This window comes from Entelurus aequoreus, linkage group LG20 (assembly GCF_033978785.1).
Source record: "Entelurus aequoreus isolate RoL-2023_Sb linkage group LG20, RoL_Eaeq_v1.1, whole genome shotgun sequence".
In the NCBI taxonomy this organism is placed as follows: Eukaryota; Metazoa; Chordata; class Actinopteri; order Syngnathiformes; family Syngnathidae; genus Entelurus; species Entelurus aequoreus.
In genome coordinates, this window is record NC_084750.1 from 12,298,555 (window position 1) to 12,321,310 (window position 22,756).

At 43.1% G+C, this 22,756-nt stretch overlaps 2 protein-coding genes and 1 long non-coding RNA gene across 3 annotated transcripts in view; 1 reads left to right on the forward strand and 2 right to left on the reverse strand.

The window, feature by feature from the left end:
* The window catches only part of LOC133635923 (replication protein A 14 kDa subunit-like), a 70,100-nt gene that overhangs the window by 16,617 nt on the left and 30,727 nt on the right, over positions 1-22,756 (forward strand). The gene's annotated exons all lie outside the window — the stretch shown is intronic.
* On the reverse strand, positions 12-20,879 carry LOC133635575 (alpha-N-acetylgalactosamine-specific lectin-like). Its single transcript, XM_062028791.1, has 6 exons — positions 20,835-20,879; positions 20,715-20,769; positions 20,561-20,643; positions 1,171-1,296; positions 588-699; positions 12-514 (listed from the first exon to the last, which is right to left on the reverse strand). Exons 2-6 carry the CDS (start codon positions 20,767-20,769, stop codon positions 432-434), a joined length of 459 nt encoding a protein of 152 aa, XP_061884775.1. The 5' UTR covers positions 20,835-20,879; the 3' UTR covers positions 12-431.
* On the reverse strand, positions 19,576-20,461 carry LOC133635576 (uncharacterized). Its single transcript, XR_009822079.1, has 3 exons — positions 20,354-20,461; positions 19,771-19,882; positions 19,576-19,697 (listed from the first exon to the last, which is right to left on the reverse strand). It is a non-coding gene; the product is annotated as an uncharacterized LOC133635576 (long non-coding RNA).

Below are 22,756 nucleotides of genomic sequence, written 5' to 3' on the forward strand. Positions count from 1 at the left end.
AAAACATTTTATAGCTTTTTATTGAATGAGACAGCCAGAGTGTAAATGAACAATGAAACATTGAACATCAAGAGTATGTTTATATCCCAACCATGACCTCCTTGACATGTTTGCCATCAAGCACAAACACAGCCAAAATGCGACAAACAACACAGCCAAACGAGAAAACAAACGCACAAATGTCCCATAAAAAGGATATTTTCTACAGAACTTTGTCGTAAAAATCTTGTTTGTCTGTCCTCCACCGTCACTGACAAGCGCTCGTCTGCAGACTCCACCCCCCACGCTCTTGTTTCAGAAAGCATTTATTCAATAGCATTGAACGTTAAAGTCGGTAAAAGCGTATTTGGAAAGTTCCTTAGGACAGATCGAAAAAGCTTATTGGCCAATATGTGGCACACAGAGTCATAGATTACTCATGTGTTGTATGATTAGCCTTCAATGCTGGTGGGATCTAGTCTCTTGCAAACATATGGCTTCAGCAAATTGCAGTCAGCAGCGTGCCACTTTCCATCTGTGAGAAAACAAAACAACTTGTGAAATCTTCTCCCAATCAGTTGCAGTGAACACGTTTTTGTTCTTCATACCAGTTTGTGCAATGTACACACAGTCTTCATTGTCAATCGTGCTGTCAGGCTGTCCGTCGGCAAAGTTTTGGATGGCAGGGGTTAGGGGAACAGTCCAAACAAAGGTACCTTCCTGGAAGACAATCACATTTTATTAAGTCACTTTTGAAAAAGATACGCTGCCTTTCTTGGTATGTGCACCCTTAAAAGAGTGTATCTGTTTCTGTTGGCAGCAGTGATGCAGTGCTGGAACATATTAGCTGGGGACTATTCTAGTCCACGTTGCGCACCCTGGACTAGACAGAGAGACAGCAGATGCAGCAATAGGCTACACACACCCTAAAGACAAACACCCTCACAGCCTCCAAAAGACCCCTGGCACAGATGTGGAGACCGAGGCAGGGCAAACCCGGCAGACCATTCATAGCAGGGCATCTCAAAGCCAAGAGTGTTGGTGAAAGCAGCCTAGCCAGAGACCAGATAGCCACAGGTGCTCGCAGAGTCACCACTGAAAGCCCACCACACAGCAGCTTGACCTCAGACCACCACCCAGTCCCGCCTCCACCCACCCTTCCCCTTCAGTTCAATGTGCTAGTGGTCACACCGTAGCAATGTCACTGAGTCCTATCCAGGGGTCTGTGCCGGTAATCAGATTTTTAACTTCTGTGTTTGCTTCAACTCTGTCGATGGACACCAGATAGGCTTCAGGATCAAGAGCGGTGCAGGTAGCCTGATGAGACAAAGAGCAAAACAGCATCACTCAATTTAATACTCCTATAGGCACGGTTTAGGGCCTGAAATCCTTCCGTACCTCTGCTGCCTGAAAAGTCTTGAGTTCGTTTTGGTAGATGTAACAGTTTGATTCAAACAGAGTCCAGCCTCCAGGACAGACACCTGCAACACAATTGTTGTTTGAAGTGTAAAACAAACAGGAACTATGTGCCAAAAGTGTCACAGCTACCAACCAAACACTCCACCGATTCCACACAGGAGGATGAAGACGCGAAGAGAAAATGCCATCTGTGCAATGATAGACACACTGTTGTATTCAAAATGTCAAAGTTAGTAAAGTTGTGTCGTGTTACCTTTGCAGCGAAGATACTTGGTACTGAGGACAACAACCAGCCATCCTTTTTATATGCTAGCCTGACCCAGCCCTGGAATGTTTCATGTCAAAACAAACGTTAAAGGTAAGCTACAATGAACTATAATTAAGTTCAATTGTTCAAGTTAATACAATAAAAAAAGATTGGGTGTGGTACATACACCTTTGAATTTGTTTTAATTACATGATTCTGCTGTAATGGAAATACAGGTTAGGTGAAGTTAAGAGGCTGTTTTAGACAAATGAAGTAATGAATTATAGTGACTAGTTTCTTTCCCCCCAAAAAAGCCATTGACTTGCTGTCATTTTGATGTTCGTCTTTCCTTAAGCCTGCTCTTAGAAACATGAAGCCATTCCATAGACGGGGGCCAAAAAAAAAAGTGTTTTTGCATAATAAGGCCTCTATAAATATGTGTTTCTTTCTCGGGGCCAATGACTAAAACTTGAGTTTTGTCCTGGTTAAACCGTAAAAAGTTATCTGCCATCCAGGACTCCAGCATTTAAAAGAGTATCAATTGGCTTTGTGTGATCAGGAGACATGGGAGTGTACAGCTGTGTGAGAGAAGGCAAAGAGAAACCATAAGTCTACCATGGAACGGACGCACCTTAGCTAATTGCTGACATTTAACGTGCCTCGTTTACATAATTAATGACACACCCAGCCCGGCCTGACAATCTTTTGTTGACGTTAAGGTCACACGGCCGCAGCTGGCAACACAAGACCAGGAAGTGAGTGTTTCAAAGACTCGTTTCACGGCTAAAAGACAAACACTGGGTTATTTAAGTGTTTCTTTGCTGTTGGGTGTGTCAAACACTTTTGTAGAACTCTTGTAATCCTTAACTACGACACACAAAACATCAGCAAAGCAACTGGTTTACCTGTGCTGTTATGTTAGTGCTTGTTGCTGAGGTGCTAACTCAGTACACACCTTTAGCACACTGGCAAGCACAGGAATGTCAAATGTGAGCACGATTGGTTTAAAAACATGGCAGAGGGGCAGACTGTCCACCAGGCCTACCGATCAATAATAAGCCCATCCATTATATTTATCTATGCATTGAAGTGTTTCAACTTTGCATGTTTGACAAGCAAAATGATCTTGTTAGGTCATAAATGAAACTTTATATAAAAGTGTCGTCAATAATGGAGTATAGGGCCATCAAAGGATTCAAATATTTAACTTTGATTAATCGCATTTTGTCTGTTGTGTTTAATCGCCATTATTCACAGATGGACGTTTCTTGTCATCTTTGATAAGTGGACCTTAAACACGTCATTCTCAACTTTTTAATTCTATTGACATGACAATTTCTTTGGTTTTTGCAAATGTTGGTTTGTTCCACATTATACTTTTTTAATTAGCTCATCACAAAGTGGACACAAACACTCTTCTGCACACACACACACACACACACACACACACACACACACACACACACACACACACACACACACACACACACACACACACACATTGTTCTTGCCGTCAATGCTGGTAAATTTTTTAGGGCATTACCGCAAGTCACAAGGGCGGTGGCGGTACTTGCCGCAGTTGCCGTGGTTAAGTTGGAGCCCTGCTTCACTATCTAAGATGGGTCCTGGACGTGTAAGAGTATGTGCACACAAGGTTGTGTGTCATGATCCCTTGCCCGGGTCATGTCTTAGTTGGTGTCTGGTAGCCTTTCCTATGTTTTAGTCTAGTATTGTTCCTTGCACCATTTGGCTGGTTTTGTTTACTTTCTTGTTACTAGGTGTGCTGATTTGACGCACCTGCCTTTGTTTAGTGATTAGTGTCCCAACCTGCTGTTTATTGTGTCGCTAATCACGCCCCTTTAAACACCTGTGTCGCCGTTCACTCGGCACGGGTTTGTCGCTCGCTACACGGCTGTTTACCTTTCTTCGCGTGTCATTTGTCTCACTCTACTGAGTAAGCCTCGAGTTACCCTCGAGGTTCATTCCATGCTTAGGATTGTTCCTCAGTTTTGTGTTTTGCCTTGCGTCTCGCAATTAAATCATTACCTTACTCGCAAGCGACCTGCTGTCCCCCTCTTCTTTGGAAGCGTGAACATCACACCACACACCGGATCGTAACATTCGGGTCTAAAATAACTGTGATTTAACGTAGCCACCACAGGTTTGTGCAGGTGTGGCAGGAAGTAAAGTGTGGTTGTCACCAGTGTCATCTTCTACCTGCAGTGTAATACCTGCTGCCCACGGAATATAAAGTTAAGTCTTGGTTCAAGTCCATAGTCCACAACACACCACATGGTGTCAGAAGTGTAGGACCTACAATTTTCTACGCAGACTGCATTGAGTTGTGAGTCCTCTTCGAGCGGGACCATTGTGCTACCACGCCGATTTTTGTCTTCGTTCACAACACGGTAACCGGCTTCAGACAACCTGACCCGCTGATTTTGGAAGGCAACATAGCGGAGAACCGGGGATATTTTTCAAGCAAGACCATGAACTTTTTATTGCTGCGGCGTACTCGGACAAGCCAGCGCGGACTCAGGCTGACATCCTACAGCCGTCGAGCGGTCAAGAGCTTTGGTTTACGCAGTGTGTGAACCAGGGGACAATGGCAAGTTGTTATTCCTGCAGAGTCCAAGAAGGATCCGGAATGCCTCAAAAGAAAGTTCCATGAAGTGTGCAACCCTCAGACAAACTTCAAGATGGAAAAACACAAATGTGACCAAAAAACCTGGTCAGACAATCGAAGCATATGTGAGAGGTTTGAGACTCAGAGCTAAGTGTTGCAATTTTGGTGGGCTTTGTGAAGAACTCATCAGAGAAAGGTTGGCCTCCGGCGTAAATAAGTCACACCTCAGAAAAGTATCTGTTACGTGATAGCGATCTGACTACAAGGCCATTGCAGTATGTCTGATTCACGACATGAAAAAGACGTTGAGGTCTCCACAAGTGTGGACGCTGTTCAAAGCAGATATGAACAAAGACGTGACGAGCCCCAGTTTAACAGGAGACCGATCACGTCACAGCTGATCAATGACTGTACTAAGTGTGGTGTCAGTCACATGACAAAGAGGAAACAATGCCTGCAGTGTAATGGCAAAATTAACATTCTAGTCATTTCTTGTCTAAAACCGCAATTGTAGTCTAAGTGTTTGCGTAGGGGTTTCTGTGGCTTAACTGCCTGTCCTGGGTTTTGCATTTTTGGAGCCCATTCGGGATGTCTCCAAACCCCCACCTCCGTGGATAGGACTAAGATGGCTGTGATGTCGGCTGATCACTAAATTATGTTTTTAGTCAAATGTTACTCTCCAAATACGTTTTTTAATGATTGATGTTGATAATGGCCCCTTGCCAAATGTTTAATCAAAAGATTCCTGTTTTTGCTAACATCACAATCAGATAAAGTGTGTTTTGTGCTTCTCTCAGGAGGTTTCGCCCCAACCCCTACTCCTCCTCTTATTCCCAAAAGTTATTTGAGTACTCAAATAAATACTTAAAATGAACTTTGTTTTCCTCTGGACAAATTCTTTGCTGAATATAAAACATTCCGAAACAGCTGGAAAGCGAATCAGTCCAGCAAATACTTAGTCAGGCAGTAACTAAGAACATCAGTGCACCGGGCGGACGTGGAACTGTGACAACTACCGGGTAAATGGGTTAACACTGGAAATACCAGGAAATTCAGCTTGCGTAGAAACACAGGAAATAGAAGAGTCCTTCACTATCTTGCAGATGAATAACAACACACTTGAAAGGAAAGTGGACACCAGTGCAAGGAATGCAGCCATGCAGTGCGCCTACTAACCTTGTTGCATATGGTGGTATAGGAGCTCAACTCTAGGATTTGTTGACCTATGCTGCCATCTAGGGGATGAATGTTACACCTGCGGTCCCCTCCAAGGTTTCTCATTGTCATCCCATTGGGTTGAGTTTTTTCTTGTCCTGATGTGGGATCTGAGGATGTCTTTGTGGCTTGTGCAGCCCTTTGAGACGCTCGGGATTTAGGGCCGTATAAGTAAACATTGATTGATTGATGATTGATACTAATGCTTCATTACGGACGAGGCATAATAATTGCAATTATTATGTTTGTGTGAGTCATTTGGAGAAATGTACTATTTCACATTGCTTTTCTTATATTAAAGAACATGTTATGGTTTCCTGATCATATATGTACATGTTTAATTGCATTTAGGGCGGAAGGATCTGTGTGGTTGTTGTGTGCCCAACTTGTCACTTATTAGTTTGTGTGTTATTAATCTTAGAGTGCACTAAGAAAAGTAATTGTCTTTTCCGCCTTTTATTCCCGCTCTTAGTTCCTTCACTTCCCGGTGTCCAACACATAACACCTGTCATCATATCCTGTGTCCCCCGCCCTTAAAGTTCCGGTATTGTCCCGTGACCTGAGTAACCAATACATGACATCCCCCCTTTTCCTTGGAAATAAACGTGTACTTTACGCAACCTCTGTAATAACATCATACATGCAAAATGGCAACTTTAAACTTGTGTGTGTGTGTGTGTGTGTGTGTGTGTGTGTGTGTGTGTGTGTGTGTGTGTGTGTGTGTGTGTGTCCACATCAAGTGCACTGCTCTCAGTCCACGGTGTCAGCTCTTCTGTGTCATGTGCCTCAATAGGCCTATGTGTCACATAGCATACTGCTGAGCTCTTTTTACAAGACAATTTAAGAACACATTTTAATTTGCAATGCCGATCTAGCAAAGAGGCAGCATTTACATGTTAGAGATGTTGAAGTGTGATGATAATCTCTCATCGTGTCTCATTTAATTACAAAAATGAGCGCTATAGATGGCTCTCAACAGTTAAGAAATGCTGTTAACGTGCGGGGGTAAATGTGTTGGAGCATAAATGAATGTTTAAGATGGACAAACACTTTTAAGTGTAAAACATTCAAAGAGAATGTCTGCAACGTGTTGACGACAGAGCAGGCAGCAGACTATAAGTCAGTCTTTAGTGGTGTTTATTTCTCTAATTGTTGCTATTATTATTTATAATTAAATCATTACAGTAATTTGACGAGGCCCAAGAAACCCTGAAGGGACTGATGAATTGTTGTTGACTCACTGATGCATGAACTCCATGACTACTGTTTGTGTATTTTAATTGTAGTTTCATAACAAAGCCTTAGCTTGACGCTCCATTGCTTCCCCTCCCTGCTTGCAGCAGCAACAATAAAAATAATAATGTAATATTTACTTGGAAACTCTGTTGTTATTAAGATGCCACAAGATAACGAGGTAGAAAGAAAAGAGAACTATATGGAGGTAACAAGAAATAGAGAGAGGCTCCATACCGTGGGGCGGTATAGCTCGTTTGGTAGAGTGGCCGTGCCAGCAAATTGAAGGTTCCAGGTTCGATCCCCGCTTCCGCCATCCTAGTCCCTGCCGTTGTGTCCTTAGGCAATACACTTTACCTACCTGCTCCCAGTGCCACCCACACTGGTTTAAATGTAACTTAGATATTGGGTTTCACTATGTAAAAGCGCTTTGAGTCACTAGAGAAAAGCGCTATATAAAATATAATTCACTTCACTCCACTCCCCTTGACCTGACTGCATGACACAGTGTCCAACCTTGTTGCCACTGTCATGTATTGGTTACTCAGGTCACGGGACAATACCGGAACCATTGTAGGGGGAACTTAAGGGCGGGGGACACAGGATATGATGACAGGTGTTATGTGTTGGACACCGGGAAGTGGAGGAACTAAAAGGCGGAAAAGACAATAAGCTTTCTTTGTGTATTATTCATCTTAGAGTGCACTAACTAATAAGTGACAAGTTGGGCAAACAACAATGGCGACAAGGATTTTTTTTGTGAACGGTTGAATACGAGTTGTTGAACGTTAAAAAGAGTTAAGCGAGCAACATGGAGAAGTCGGGGATTCAACTACATGCTACACGGATCCAGCCACGCTCGGACCAAGGTGGTCACGATGGCTTAGGTCGTTTGAATTATTTGCTGACGGAAAAGGATTCATTATGTATGCTGATGCCACGGCTGTGGTGAAGCAGAGGAGACCAGCTCTACTTTTGCATCTAGCGGGACCGGACGTCCAGGATGGGTTTTCAACTCTGCCGGACACCGGGGAGGCGACGGACTACACGACGGCGGTAACTGCGCTGAACACGTAGAGTCGGAAAAAAAGGCGGTCATGTTTGTCTTCAAGATGTACACCACAGAGTACGTTTTCAAAAAACACATTCTGATACTGATCAATTCTGCTGCAAATCAATTCTGATACGCTTTGCAGACAGACTCAAAGAGTAGGATAGAAATGTGACTGTGGAGGAAAATACACCAGGATATCACCACAGACAAAACATTTTATAGCTTTTTATTGAATGAGACAGCCAGAGTGTAAATGAACAATGAAACATTGAACATCAAGAGTATGTTTATATCCCAACCATGACCTCCATGACATGTTTGCCATCAAGCACAAACACAGCCAAAATGCGACAAACAACACAGCCAAACGAGAAAACAAACGCACAAATGTCCCATAAAAAGGATATTTTCTACAGAACTTTGTCGTAAAAATCTTGTTTGTCTGTCCTCCACCGTCACTGACAAGCGCTCGTCTGCAGACTCCACCCCCCACGCTCTTGTTTCAGAAAGCATTTATTCAATAGCATTGAACGTTAAAGTCGGTAAAAGCGTATTTGGAAAGTTCCTTAGGACAGATCGAAAAAGCTTATTGGCCAATATGTGGCACACAGAGTCATAGATTACTCATGTGTTGTATGATTAGCCGTCAGTTTCGGTGGGTACTGGTCTCTTGCAAACATATGGCTTCAGCTCACTGCAGTCGTCAGCGTACCACTTTCCATCTGTGAGAAAACAAAACAACTTGTGAAATCTTCTCCCAATCAGATGCAGTGAACAAGTTTTTGTTCTTCATACCAGTTTGTGCAATGTACACACAGTCTTGCATTCCATCCGCGACGAGAGGCTGTCCTTCGGCAAAGTTTAGGAAGTTAACGGGTGGGGGAACAGTCCAAACAAAGGTACCGTCCTGGAAGACAATCACATTTTATTAAGTCACTTTTGAAAAAGAGACGCTGCCTTGCTTGGTATGTGCACTCTTAAAATAGTGTAACTGTTGTGTTGGCAGCAGTGATGCAGTGCTGGGACATATTAGCTGGGGAATATTCTAGTCCACTTTGCGCACCCTGGACTAGACAGAGAGGACACCAATGAAAGCAGATAGGCTGCACACACCCTAAAGACAAACACCCTCACAGCCTCCAAAAGACCCCTGGCACAGATGTGGAGACCGAGGCAGGGCAAACCCGGCATACCATTCATAGCAGGGCATCTCAAAGCCAAGAGTGTTGGTGAAAGCAGCCTAGCCAGAGACCAGATAGCCACAGGTGCTCGCAGAGTCACCACTGAAAGACCACCACACAGCAGCTTGACCTCAGACCACCACCCAGTCCCGCCTCCACCCACCCTTCCCTCCCAGTTCAATGTGCTAGTGGTCACACCGTGGCAATGTCACTGAGTCCTATCCAGGGGTCTGTGCCGTTAATCAGATCTTTAACTTCTGTGTTTGCTCCAACACTGTCGATGGACACCAGATTGGCTTCAGGATCAAGAGCGGTGCAGGCAGCCTGATGAGACAAAGAGCAAAACAGCATCACTCAATTTAATACTCTTATAGGCACGGTTTAGGGCCTGAAATCCTTCCGTACCTCTGCTGCCTGAAAAGACTCGGGAACGTCTTTGTAGATGTAACAGTTTGATTCAAACAGAGTCCAGCCTCCAGGACAGACACCTGCAACACAATTGTTGTTTGAAGTGTAAAACAAACAGGAACTATGTGGCAAAAGTGTCACAGCTACCAACCAAACACTCCACCGATTCCACACAGGAGGATGAAGACGCGAAGAGAAAATGCCATCTGTGCAATGATAGACACACTGTTGTATTCAAAATGTCAAAGTTAGTAAAGTTGTGTCGTGTTACCTTTGCAGCGAAGATACTTGGTACTGAGGACAACAACCAGCCATCCTTTTATATGCTAGCCTGACCCAGCCCTGGAATGTTTCATGTCAAAACAAATGTTAAAAGTCAGCTATAATGAACTAATTAAGTTAAATTGTTCAAGTTAATACAATAAAAAAGATTGGGTGTGGTACAGACACCTTTTGAATTTGTTTTAATTACATGATTCTGCTGTAATGTAAATACAGGTTAGGTGAAGTTAAGAGGCTGTTTTAGACAAATGAAGTAATGAATTATAGTGACTAGTTTCTTTCCCCCCAAAAAAGCCATTGACTTGCTGTCATTTTGATGTTCGTTTTTCCTTAAGCCTGCTCTTAGAAACATGAAGCCATTCCATAGACGGGGGCCAAAAAAAGAAGTGTTTTTGCATAATAAGGCCTCTATAAATATGTGTTTCTTTCTCGGGGTGAATGACTAAAACTTGAGTTTTGTCCTGGTTAAACTGTAAAAAGTGATCTGCCATCCAGGACTCCAGCATTTAAAAGAGTACCAATTGGCTTTGTGTGATCAGGAGACATGGGAATGTACAGCTGTGTGAGAGAAGGCAAAGAGAAACCATAAGTCTACCATGGAACGGACGCGCCTTAGCTAATTGCTGACATTTGACGTGCCTCGTTTACATAATTAATGACACACCCAGTCCGGCCCGACAGAATCCTTTGTTGACGTTAAAGGCCTACTGAAACCCACTACTACCGACCACGCAGTCTGATAGTTTATATATCAATGATGAAATCTTATCATTATAACACATGCCAATACGGCCGGGTTAACTTATAAAGTGACATTTTAAATTTGCCGCTAAACTTCCGGTTCGAAACGCCTCTGAGGATGACGTATGCGTGTGACGTGGCCCGGCGAACACGGGTATGCCTTCCACATTGAAGCCGATACGAAAAAGCTCTGTTTTCATTTCATAATTCCACAGTATTCTGGACATCTGTGTTCGTGAATCTGTTTCAATCATGTTCATTGCATTATGGAGAAGGAAGCCGAGCAAGCAAAGAAGAAAGTTGTCGGTGCGAAATGGACGTATTTTTCGAACGTAGTCAGCCACAACAGTACACAGCCGGCGCTTCTTTGTTTACATTCCCGAAAGATGCAGTCAAGATGGAAGAACTCGGATAACAGAGACTCTAACCAGGAGGACTTTTGATTTGGATACACAGACGCCTGTAGAGAACTGGGACAACACAAACTCTTACCAGGATTACTTTGATTTGGATGACAAAGACGCAGACGTGCTACTGTGAGTATGCAGCTTTGGCTTTTTTTTGCGTATGTACGTAACTTTTTTAAAATATATAAGCTTTATGAACCTTGGGTTAGGTGAACGGTCTTTTGGGCTGAGTGATTGTGTGTGTTGATCATGTGTTTGAATTGTATTGGCGTGTTCTATGGAGCTAGGAGCTAGCAGAGGAGCTAGGAGCTAGCATAACACGTACCGTACCATACGTGCGCGTCACGTACGTAACTTTTTAAAAATATATAAGCTTTATGAACCTTGGGTTAGGTGAACGGTCTTTTGGGCTGAGTGATTGTGTGTGTTGATCAGGTGTTTGAATTGTATTGGCGTGTTCTATGGAGCTAGGAGCTAGCAGAGGAGCTAGGAGCTAGCATAACAAACACGCAGGTGTTATTATGCAGGATTAATTTGTGGCATATTAAATATAAGCCTGGTTGTGTTGTGGCTAATAGAGTATATATATGTCTTGTGTTTATTTACTGTTGTAGTCATTCCCAGCTGAATATCAGGTACCGTGAGTATGCAGCCTTGGCTGCTAAACATTCGATAACTTGACCGTATGTGCGCGTCACGTACGTAACTTTTTAAAAATATATAAGCTTTATGAACCTTGGGTTAGGTAAACGGTCTTTTGGGCTGAGTGATTGTGTGTGTTGATCAGGTGTTTGAATTGTATTGGCGTGTTCTATGGAGCTAGGAGCTAGCAGAGGAGCTAGGAGCTAGCATAACAAACACGCAGGTGTTTTTATGCAGGATTAATTTGTGGCATATTAAATATAAGCCTGGTTGTGTTGTGGCTAATAGAGTATATATATGTCTTGTGTTTATTTACTGTTGTAGTCATTCCCAGCTGAATATCAGGTCACCCCCGGCTCTCACAGCATCTTCCCTATCTGAATAGCTTCAACTCCCCACTAGTCCTTCACTTGCACTTTACTCATCCACAAATCTTTCATCCTCGCTCAAATTAATGGGGAAATCGTCGCTTTCTCGGTCCGAATCTCTCTCACTTCATGCGGCCATCATTGTAAACAATAGGGAACTTTGCGTATATGTTCAACTGACTACGTCACGCTACTTCCGGTAGGTGCAAGCCTTTTTTTTATCAGATACCAAAAGTTGCAATCTTTATCGTCGTTGTTCTATACTAAATCCTTTCAGCAAAAATATGGCAATATCGCGAAATGATCAAGTATGACACATAGAATAGATCTGCTATCCCCGTTTAAATAAAAAAAATTCATTTCAGTAGGCCTTTAAGGTCACACGGCCGCAGCTGGCAACACAAGACCAGGAAGTGAGTGTTTCAAAGACTTGTTTCACGGCTAATAGACAAACACTGGGTTATTTAAGTGTTTCTTTGCTGTTGGGTGTGTCAAACACTTTTGTAGAACTCTTGTACTCCTTAAGTACGACACACAAAACATCAGCAAAGCAACTGGTTTACCTGTGCTGTTATGTTAGTGCTTGTTGCTGAGGTGCTAACTCAGTACACACCTTTAGCACACTGGCAAGCACAGGAATGTCAAATGTGAGCACGATTGGTTGAAAAACATGGCAGAGGGGCAGACTGTCCACCAGGCCTACCGATCAATAATAAGCCCATCCATTATATTTATCTATGCATTGAAGTGTTTCAACTTTGCATGTTTGACAAGCAAAATGATCTTGTTAGGTCATAAATGAAACTTTATATAAAAGAGTCGTCAATAATAGAGTATAGGGCCATCAAAGGATTCAAATATTTAACTTTGATTAAACGCATTTTTTCTGTTGTGTTTAATCGCCATTATTCACAGATGGACGTTTCTTTTCATCTTTGATAAGTGGACCTTAAACACGTCATTCTCAACTTTTTAATTCTATTGACATGACAATTTGTTTGGTTTTTGCAAATGTTGGTTTGTTCCACATTATACTTTTTTAATTAGCTCATCACAAAGTGGACACAAACACTCTTCTGCACACACACACACACACACACAAACACACACACACACACACACACACACACACACACACACACACACACACACACACACACACACATTGTTCTTGCCGTCAATGCTGGTAAATTTTTTAGGGCATTACCGCAAGTCACAAGGGCGGTGGCGGTACTTGCCGCAGTTGCCGTGGTTAAGTTGGAGCCCTGCTTCACTATCTAAGATGGGTCCTGGACGTGTAAGAGTATGTGCACACAAGGTTGTGTGTCATGATCCCTTGCCCGGGTCATGTCTTAGTTGGTGTCTGGTAGCCTTTCCTATGTTTTAGTCTAGTATTGTTCCTTGCACCATTTGGCTGGTTTTGTTTACTTTCTTGTTACTAGGTGTGCTGATTTGACGCACCTGCCTTTGTTTAGTGATTAGTGTCCCAACCTGCTGTTTATTGTGTCGCTAATCACGCCCCTTTAAACACCTGTGTCGCCGTTCACTCGGCACGGGTTTGTCGCTCGCTACACGGCTGTTTACCTTTCTTCGCGTGTCATTTGTCTCACTCTACTGAGTAAGCCTCGAGTTACCCTCGAGGTTCATTCCATGCTTAGGATTGTTCCTCAGTTTTGTGTTTTGCCTTGCGTCTCGCAATTAAATCATTACCTTACTCGCAAGCGACCTGCTGTCCCCCTCTTCTTTGGAAGCGTGAACATCACACCACACACCGGATCGTAACATTCGGGTCTAAAATAACTGTGATTTAACGTAGCCACCACAGGTTTGTGCAGGTGTGGCAGGAAGTAAAGTGTGGTTGTCACCAGTGTCATCTTCTACCTGCAGTGTAATACCTGCTGCCCACGGAATATAAAGTTAAGTCTTGGTTCAAGTCCATAGTCCACAACACACCACATGGTGTCAGAAGTGTAGGACCTACAATTTTCTACGCAGACTGCATTGAGTTGTGAGTCCTCTTCGAGCGGGACCATTGTGCTACCACGCCGATTTTTGTCTTCGTTCACAACACGGTAACCGGCTTCAGACAACCTGACCCGCTGATTTTGGAAGGCAACATAGCGGAGAACCGGGGATATTTTTCAAGCAAGACCATGAACTTTTTATTGCTGCGGCGTACTCTGACAAGCCAGCGCGGACTCAGGCTGACATCCTACAGCCGTCGAGCGGTCAAGAGCTTTGGTTTACGCAGTGTGTGAACCAGGGGACAATGGCAAGTTGTTATTCCTGCAGAGTCCAAGAAGGATCCGGAATGCCTCAAAAGAAAGTTCCATGAAGTGTGCAACCCTCAGACAAACTTCAAGATGGAAAAACACAAATGTGACCAAAAAACCTGGTCAGACAATCGAAGCATATGTGAGAGGTTTGAGACTCAGAGCTAAGTGTTGCAATTTTGGTGGGCTTTGTGAAGAACTCATCAGAGAAAGGTTGGCCTCCGGCGTAAATAAGTCACACCTCAGAAAAGTATCTGTTACGTGATAGCGATCTGACTACAAGGCCATTGCAGTATGTCTGATTCACGACATGAAAAAGACGTGGAGGTCTCCACAAGTGTGGACGCTGTTCAAAGCAGATATGAACAAAGACGTGACGAGCCCCAGTTTAACAGGAGACCGATCACGTCACAGCCGATCAATGACTGTACTAAGTGTGGTGTCAGTCACATGACAAAGAGGAAACAATGCCTGCAGTGTAATGGCAAAATTAACATTCTAGTCATTTCTTGTCTAAAACCGCAATTGTAGTCTAAGTGTTTGCGTAGGGGTTTCTGTGGCTTAACTGCCTGTCCTGGGTTTTGCATTTTTGGAGCCCATTCGGGATGTCTCCAAACCCCCACCTCCGTGGATAGGACTAAGATGGCTGTGATGTCGGCTGATCACTAAATTATGTTTTTAGTCAAATGTTACTCTCCAAATACGTTTTTTAATGATTGATGTTGATAATGGCCCCTTGCCAAATGTTTAATCAAAAGATTCCGTTTTTTGCTAACATCACAATCAGATAAAGTGTGTTTTGTGCTTCTCTCAGGAGGTTTCGCCCCAACCCCTACTCCTCCTCTTATTCCCAAAAGTTATTTGAGTACTCAAATAAATACTTAAAATGAACTTTGTTTTCCTCTGGACAAATTCTTTGCTGAATATGAAACATTCCGATACAGCTGGAAAGCGAATCAGTCCAGCAAATACTTAGTCAGGCAGTAACTAAGAACATCAGTGCACCGGGCGGACGTGGAACTGTGACAACTACCGGGTAAATGGGTTAACACTGGAAATACCAGGAAATTCAGCTTGCGTAGAAACACTGGAAATAGAAGAGTCCTTCACTATCTTGCAGATGAATAACAACACACTTGAAAGGAAAGTGGACACAAGTGCAAGGAATGCAGCCATGCAATGCGCCTACTAACCTTGTTGCATATGGTGGTATAGGAGCTCAACTCTAGGATTTGTTGACCTATGCTGCCATCTAGGGGATGAATGTTACACCTGCGGTCCCCTCCAAGGTTTCTCATTGTCATCCCATTGGGTTGAGTTTTTTCTTGTCCTGATGTGGGATCTGAGGATGTCGTTGTGGCTTGTGCAGCCCTTTGAGACGCTCGGGATTTAGGGCTGTATAAGTAAACATTGATTGATTGATGATTGATACTAATGCTTCATTACGGACGAGGCATAATAATTGCAATTATTATGTTTGTGTGAGTCATTTGGAGAAATGTACTATTTCACATTGCTTTTCTTATATTAAAGAACATGTTATGGTTTCCTGATCATATATGTACATGTTTAATTGCATTTAGGGCGGAAGGATCTGTGTGGTTGTTGTGTGCCCAACTTGTCACTTATTAGTTTGTGTATTATTAATCTTAGAGTGCACTAAGAAAAGTTATTGTCTTTTCCGCCTTTTATTCCCGCTCTTAGTTCCTTCACTTCCCGGTGTCCAACACATAACACCTGTCATCATATCCTGTGTCCCCCGCCCTTAAAGTTCCGGTATTGTCCCGTGACCTGAGTAACCAATACATGACATCCCCCCTTTTCCTTGGAAATAAACGTGTACTTTACGCAACCTCTGTAATAACATCATACATGCAAAATGGCAACTTTAAACTTGTGTGTGTGTGTGTGTGTGTGTGTGTGTGTGTGTGTGTGTGTGTGTGTGTGTGTGTGTGTGTGTGTGTGTGTGTGTGTGTGTGTGTGTGTGTGTGTGTGTGTGTGTGTGTCCACATCAAGTGCACTGCTCTCAGTCCACAGGGTCAGCTCTTCTGTGTCATGTGCCTCAATAGGCCTATGTGTCACATAGCATACTGCTGAGCTATTTTTACAAGACAATTTAAAGGCCTACTGAAACCCACTACTAGCGACCACGCAGTCTGATAGTTTATATATCAATGATGAAATCTTAACATTATAACACATGCCAATACGGCCGGGTTAACTTATAAAGTGACATTTTAAATTTGCCGCTAAACTTCCGGTTCGAAACGCCTCTGAGGATGACGTATGCGCGTGACGTAGACCGGGGAACACGGGTATGCCTTCCACATTGAAGCCAATACGAAAAAGCTCTGTTTTCATTTCATAATTCCACAGTATTCTGGACATCTGTGTTCGTGAATCTGTTGCAATAATGTTCATTGCATTATGGAGAAGGAAGCTGAGCAAGCAAAGAAGAAAGTTGTCGGTGCGAAATGGACGTATTTTTCGAACGTAGTCAGCAACAACAGTACACAGCCGGCGCTTCGTGGTTTACATTCCCGAAAGATGCAGTCAAGATGGAAGAACTCGGATAACAGAGACTCTAACCAGGAGGACTTTTGACTTCGATACACAGACGCCTGTAGAGAACTGGGACAACACAGACTCTTACCAGGATTACTTTGATTTGGATGACAAAGACGCAGACGTGCTACTGTGAGTATGCAGCTTTGGCTTCTAAACATTTGATCGCTTGACCGTATGTGCGCAACTTTTTTTTGCGTATGTACGTAACTTTTTTAAAATATATAAGCTTTATGAACCTTGGGTTAGGTGAACGGTCTTTTGGGCTGAGTGATTGTGTGTGTTGATCAGGTGTTTGAATTGTATTGGCGTGTTCTATGGAGCTAGGAGCTAGCAGAGGAGCTAGGAGCTAGCATAACAAACACGCAGGTGTTTTTATGCAGGATTAATTTGTGGCATATTAAATATAAGCCTGGTTGTGTTGTGGCTAATAGAGTATATACTGTATATGTCTTGTGTTTATTTACTGTTGTAGTCATTCCCAGCTGAATATCAGGTCACCCCCGGCTCTCACAGCATCTTCCCTATCTGAATAGCTTCAACTCCCCACTAGTCCTTCACTTGCACTTTACTCATCCACAAATCTTTCATCCTCGCTCAAATTAATGGGGAAATTGTCGCTTTCTCGGTCCGAATCTCTCTCACTTCATGCGGCCATCATTGTAAACAATAGGGAACTTTGCGTATATGTTCAATTGACTACGTCACGCTACTTCCGGTAGGGGCAAGCCTTTTTTTTATCAGATACCAAAAGTTGCAATCTTTATCGTCGTTGTTCTATACTAAATCCTTTCAGCAAAAATATGGCAATATCGCGAAATGATGAAGTATGACACATAGAATAGATCTGCTATCCCCGTTTAAATACAAAAAATTCATTTCAGTAGGCCTTTAAGAACATATTTTCATTTGCAATGCCGATCTAGCAAAGAGGCAGCATTTACATGTTAGAGATGTTGAAGTGTGATGATAATCTCTCATCGTGTCTCATTTAATTACAAAAACGAGCGCTATAGATCGCTCTCAACAGTTAAGAAATGCTGTTAACGTGCGGGGGTAAATGTGTTGGAGCATAAATGAATGTTTAAGATGGACAAACACTTTTAAGTGTAAAACATTCAAAGAGAATGTCTGCAACGTGTTGACGACAGAGCAGGCAGCAGACTATAAGTCAGTCTTTAGTGGTGTTTCTTTCTCTAATTGTTGCTATTATTATTTATAATTAAATCATTACAGTAATTTGACGAGGCCCAAGAAACCCTGAAGGGACTGATGAATTGTTGTTGACTCACTGATGCATGAACTCCATGACTACTGTTTGTGTATTTTAATTGTAGTTTCATAACAAAGCCTTAGCTTGACGCTCCATTCCTTCCCCGTCCTGCTTGCAGCAGCAACAATAAAAATAATAATGTAATATTTACTTGGAAACTCTGTTGTCATTAAGATGCCACAAGATAACAAGGTAGAAAGAAAAGAGAACTATATGGAGGTAACAAGAAATAGAGAGAGGCTCCATACCGTGGGGCGGTATAGCTCGTTTGGTAGAGTGGCCGTGCCAGCAACTTGAGGGTTCCAGGTTCGATCCCCGCTTCCGCCATCCTAGTCCCTGCCGTTGTGTCCTTAGGCAATACACTTTACCTACCTGCTCCCAGTGCCACCCACACTGGTTTAAATGTAACTTAGATATTGGCTTTCACTATGTAAAAGCGCTTTGAGTCACTAGAGAAAAGCGCTATATAAAATATAATTCACTTCACTCCACTCCCCTTGACCTGACTGCATGACACAGTGTCCAACCTTGTTGCCACTGTCATGCATTGGTTACTCAGGTCACGGGACAATACCGGAACCATTGTAGGGGGAACTTAAGGGCGGGGGACACAGGATATGATGACAGGTGTTATGTGTTGGACACCGGGAAGTGGAGGAACTAAAAGGCGGAAAAGACAATAAGCTTTCTTTGTGTATTATTCATCTTAGCGTGCACTAACTAATAAGTGACAAGTTGGGCAAACAACAATGGCGATGAGGATTTTTTTTGTGAACGCTTGAAGACGAGTTGTTGAACGTTAAAAAGAGTTAAGCGAGCAACATGGAGAAGTCGGGGATTCAACTACATGCTACACGGATCCAGCCACGCTCGGACCAAGGTGGTCACGATGGCTTAGGTCTTTTGAATTATTTGCTGACGGAAAAGGATTCATTATGTATGCTGATGCCACGGCTGTGGTGAAGCAGAGGAGACCAGCTCTACTTTTGCATCTAGCGGGACCGGACGTCCAGGATGGGTTTTCAACTCTGCCGGACACCGGGGAGGCGACGGACTACACGACGGCGGTAACTGCGCTGAACACGTAGGGTCGGTAAAAAAAACGGTCATGTTTGTCTTCAAGATGTACACCACAGTGTACATTTTCAAAAAACACATTCTGATACTGATCAATTCTGCTGCAAATCAATTCTGATACGCTTTGCAGACAGACTCAAAGAGTAGGATAGAAATGTGACTGTGGAGGAAAATACACCAGGATATCACCACAGACAAAACATTTTATAGCTTTTTATTGAATGAGACAGCCAGAGTGTAAATGAACAATGAAACATTGAACATCAAGAGTATGTTTATATCCCAACCATGACCTCCTTGACATGTTTGCCATCAAGCACAAACACAGCCAAAATGCGACAAACACAGCCAAACGAGAAAACAAACGCACAAATGTCCCATAAAAAGGAAATTTTCTACAGAACTTTGTCGTAAAAATCTTGTTTGTCTGTCCTCCACCGTCACTGACAAGCGCTCGTCTGCAGACTCCACCCCCCACGCTCTTGTTTCAGAAAGCATTTATTCAATAGCATTGAAAGTTAAAGTCGGTAAAAGCGTATTTGGAAAGTTCCTTAGGACAGATCGAAAAAGCTTATTGGCCAATATGTGGCACACAGAGTCATAGATTACTCATGTGTTGTATGATTAGCCTTCAATGCTGGTGGGATCTAGTCTCTTGCAAACATATGGCTTCAGCAAATTGCAGTCAGCAGCGTGCCACTTTCCATCTGTGAGAAAACAAAACAACTTGTGAAATCTTCTCCCAATCAGTTGCAGTGAACACGTTTTTGTTCTTCATACCAGTTTGTGCAATGTACACACAGTCTTCTTTGTCAATCGTGCTGTCAGGCTGTCCGTCGGCAAAGTTTTGGATGGCAGGGGTTAGGGGAACAGTCCAAACAAAGGTACCTTCCTGGAAGACAATCACATTTTATTAAGTCACTTTTGAAAAAGATACACTGCCTTTCTTGGTATGTGCACCCTTAAAAGAGTGTATCTGTTTCTGTTGGCAGCAGTGATGCAGTGCTGGAACATATTAGCTGGGGACTATTCTAGTCCACGTTGCGCACCCTGGACTAGACAGAGAGACAGCAGATGCAGCAATAGGCTACACACACCCTAAAGACAAACACCCTCACAGCCTCCAAAAGACCCCTGGCACAGATGTGGAGACCGAGGCAGGGCAAACCCGGCAGACCATTCATAGCAGGGCATCTCAAAGCCAAGAGTGTTGGTGAAAGCAGCCTAGCCAGTGACCAGATAGCCACAGGTGCTCGCAGAGTCACCACTGAAAGACCACCACACAGCATTTTGACCTCAGACCACCACCCAGTCCCGCCTCCACCCACCCTTCCCCTTCAGTTCAATGTGCTAGTGGTCACACCGTAGCAATGTCACTGAGTCCTATCCAGGGGTCTGTGCCGGTAATCAGATTTTTCACTTCTGTGTTTGCTTCAACTCTGTCGATGGACACCAGATAGGCTTCAGGATCAAGAGCTGTGCAGTTAGCCTGATGAGACAAAGAGCAAAACAGCATCACTCAATTTAATACTCCTATAGGCCCGGTTTAGGGCCTGAAATCCTTCCGTACCTCTGCGTCCTCAAAAGACTTGAGTTCGTTTTGGTAGATGTAACAGTTTGATTCAAACAGAGTCCAGCCTCCAGGACAGACACCTGCAACACAATTGTTGTTTGAAGTGTAAAACAAACAGGAACTATGTGCCAAAAGTGTCACAGCTACCAACCAAACACTCCACCGATTCCACACAGGAGGATGAAGACGCGAAGAGAAAATGCCATCTGTGCAATGATAGACACACTGTTGTATTCAAAATGTCAAAGTTAGTAAAGTTGTGTCGTGTTACCTTTGCAGCGAAGATACTTGGTACTGAGGACAACAACCAGCCATCCTTTTATATGCTAGCCTGACCCAGCCCTGGAATGTTTCATGTCAAAACAAACGTTAAAGGTCAGCTATAATGAACTAATTAAGTTCAATTGTTCAAGTTAATACAATAAAAAAAGATTGGGTGTGGTACAGACACCTTTGAATTTGTTTTAATTACATGATTCTGCTGTAATGGAAATACAGGTTAGGTGAAGTTAAGAGGCTGTTTTAGAAAAATGAAGTAATGAATTATAGTGACTACTTTCTTTCCCCCCAAAAAAGCCATTGACTTGCTGTCATTTTGATGTTCGTTTTTCCTTAAGCCTGCTCTTAGAAACATGAAGCCATTCCATAGACGGGCGCAAAAAAAGAAGAAGTGTTTTTGCATAATAAGGCCTCTATAAATATGTGTTTCTTTCTCTGGGTCAATGACTGGAACTTGAGTTTTGTCCTGGTTAAACCGTAAAAAGTTATCTGCCATCCAGGACTCCAGCATTTAAAAGAGTATCAATTGGCTTTGTGTGATCAATGAATTGTTTTTGTTTGCGGATGACTCTGCCTTGCTGGTATCAGACAAGGACAAGTCACAGGTGGAGAAAATCCTCAGTGCTGAGCTCTGTAGAACTTGCACCTGGCTCGCTGACAACAAGCTATCCATACACTTGGGTAAAACAGAATCCATCCTGTTTGGGTCCCACATCAACCTTAAGAAAGTCAATGACTTCACCATAAAAGTAGGTGACATTGTTATCACCAGGAAAGATGAGGTCACCTACCTAGGTTCCATTCTAGAGGCTAACCTTTCCTGTGATAAAATGGCAACCAAGGTAATCAAAAAGGTTAACCAACGAACGAGATTTCTCTACAGAATTTCCTCTCTGGTCAACAAAAGCACCTTGGGGATTCTAGCGGGAACTCTCGTTCAACCCTTTTTTGATTACGCATGCACCTCCTGGTACCCTAGCACCTCCAAAACCCTCAAATCTAAACTCCAAACATCCCAGAACAAGCTAGTCAGATTACTTCTAGACCTCCACCCCAGATCCCACCTCACTCCTACCCACTACTCTAAAGTGGGCTGGCTCAAGGTGGAGGACAGAGTTAAACAACTTGCACTGAGCCTAGTCTATAAAATCCGCTACACCTCCCTGATACCGAAGTACATGTCAAACTACTTCCGTAACGTAAATGACCGCCATAACCACAACACCAGGGGGAGCTCCACTAACCACGTTAAACCCAGATTCCGAACTAACAAAGGTCTTAACTCATTCTCTTTCTATGCCACATCAATGTGGAATGCGCTCCCAACAGGTATAAAAGAAAGGGCATCTCTATCCCCCTTCAAAACCGCAATAAAAGTTCACCTCCAGGCAGCTATGTAGTGGATTGTCCGAAGCTTAAGCAGGCAACAAAAGTAGTTTAGTACAACAAATTTATTTACTCATTATCAGAAGTGCAGGTTGAATTAAGTTGTCCGTGCAAGCAGACACAAAGTACTCCAGAGCACACAAGACACACACAAGCCAAAATCACCCCCGAGTTCCGGTCTTCTGCCATTTTTTATATGTCTGTTGTGCGTCATCGTTCCTTATCAAATGCGTCAATGTCTTGTTTTGCTTTTCCTATCTGTTCCATAACAACTCGAATCCTTGAGACAGTCAACACATTCTATAGACAGGTTGGCACGACTTAATATTCACTTTTGTCCCACAACTGGTCCATTCAATGGCACAAAAATACAAGAGTATTGAAAATGAGCGGACATTCTTAAAAGACAAGAAATATAGGTCAAAAGGTCAGAAATTCTACTACATACCCGCCTTCCAGGGTCTTAAGACCCTGGACCAAAACAATTTCTGATATAGACCACTAACTTAAATCTCTACCGCAGATAGA

Excerpts from the sequence above, each read along its gene's own strand:
- LOC133635575 (XM_062028791.1), bottom strand. The coding sequence starts at position 20,769 with ATGGCATTTTCTCTTCGCGTCTTCATCCTCCTGTGTGGAATCGGTGGA. Across the intron at positions 1,297-20,560 it reads AGTCTTTTGAGGACGCAGAG|GCTACCTGCACCGCTCTTGA; the intron begins GTACGGAAGGAT and ends TTGTCTCATCAG. Across the intron at positions 700-1,170 it reads GACTCAGTGACATTGCTACG|GAAGGTACCTTTGTTTGGAC; the intron begins GTGTGACCACTA and ends ATTGTCTTCCAG.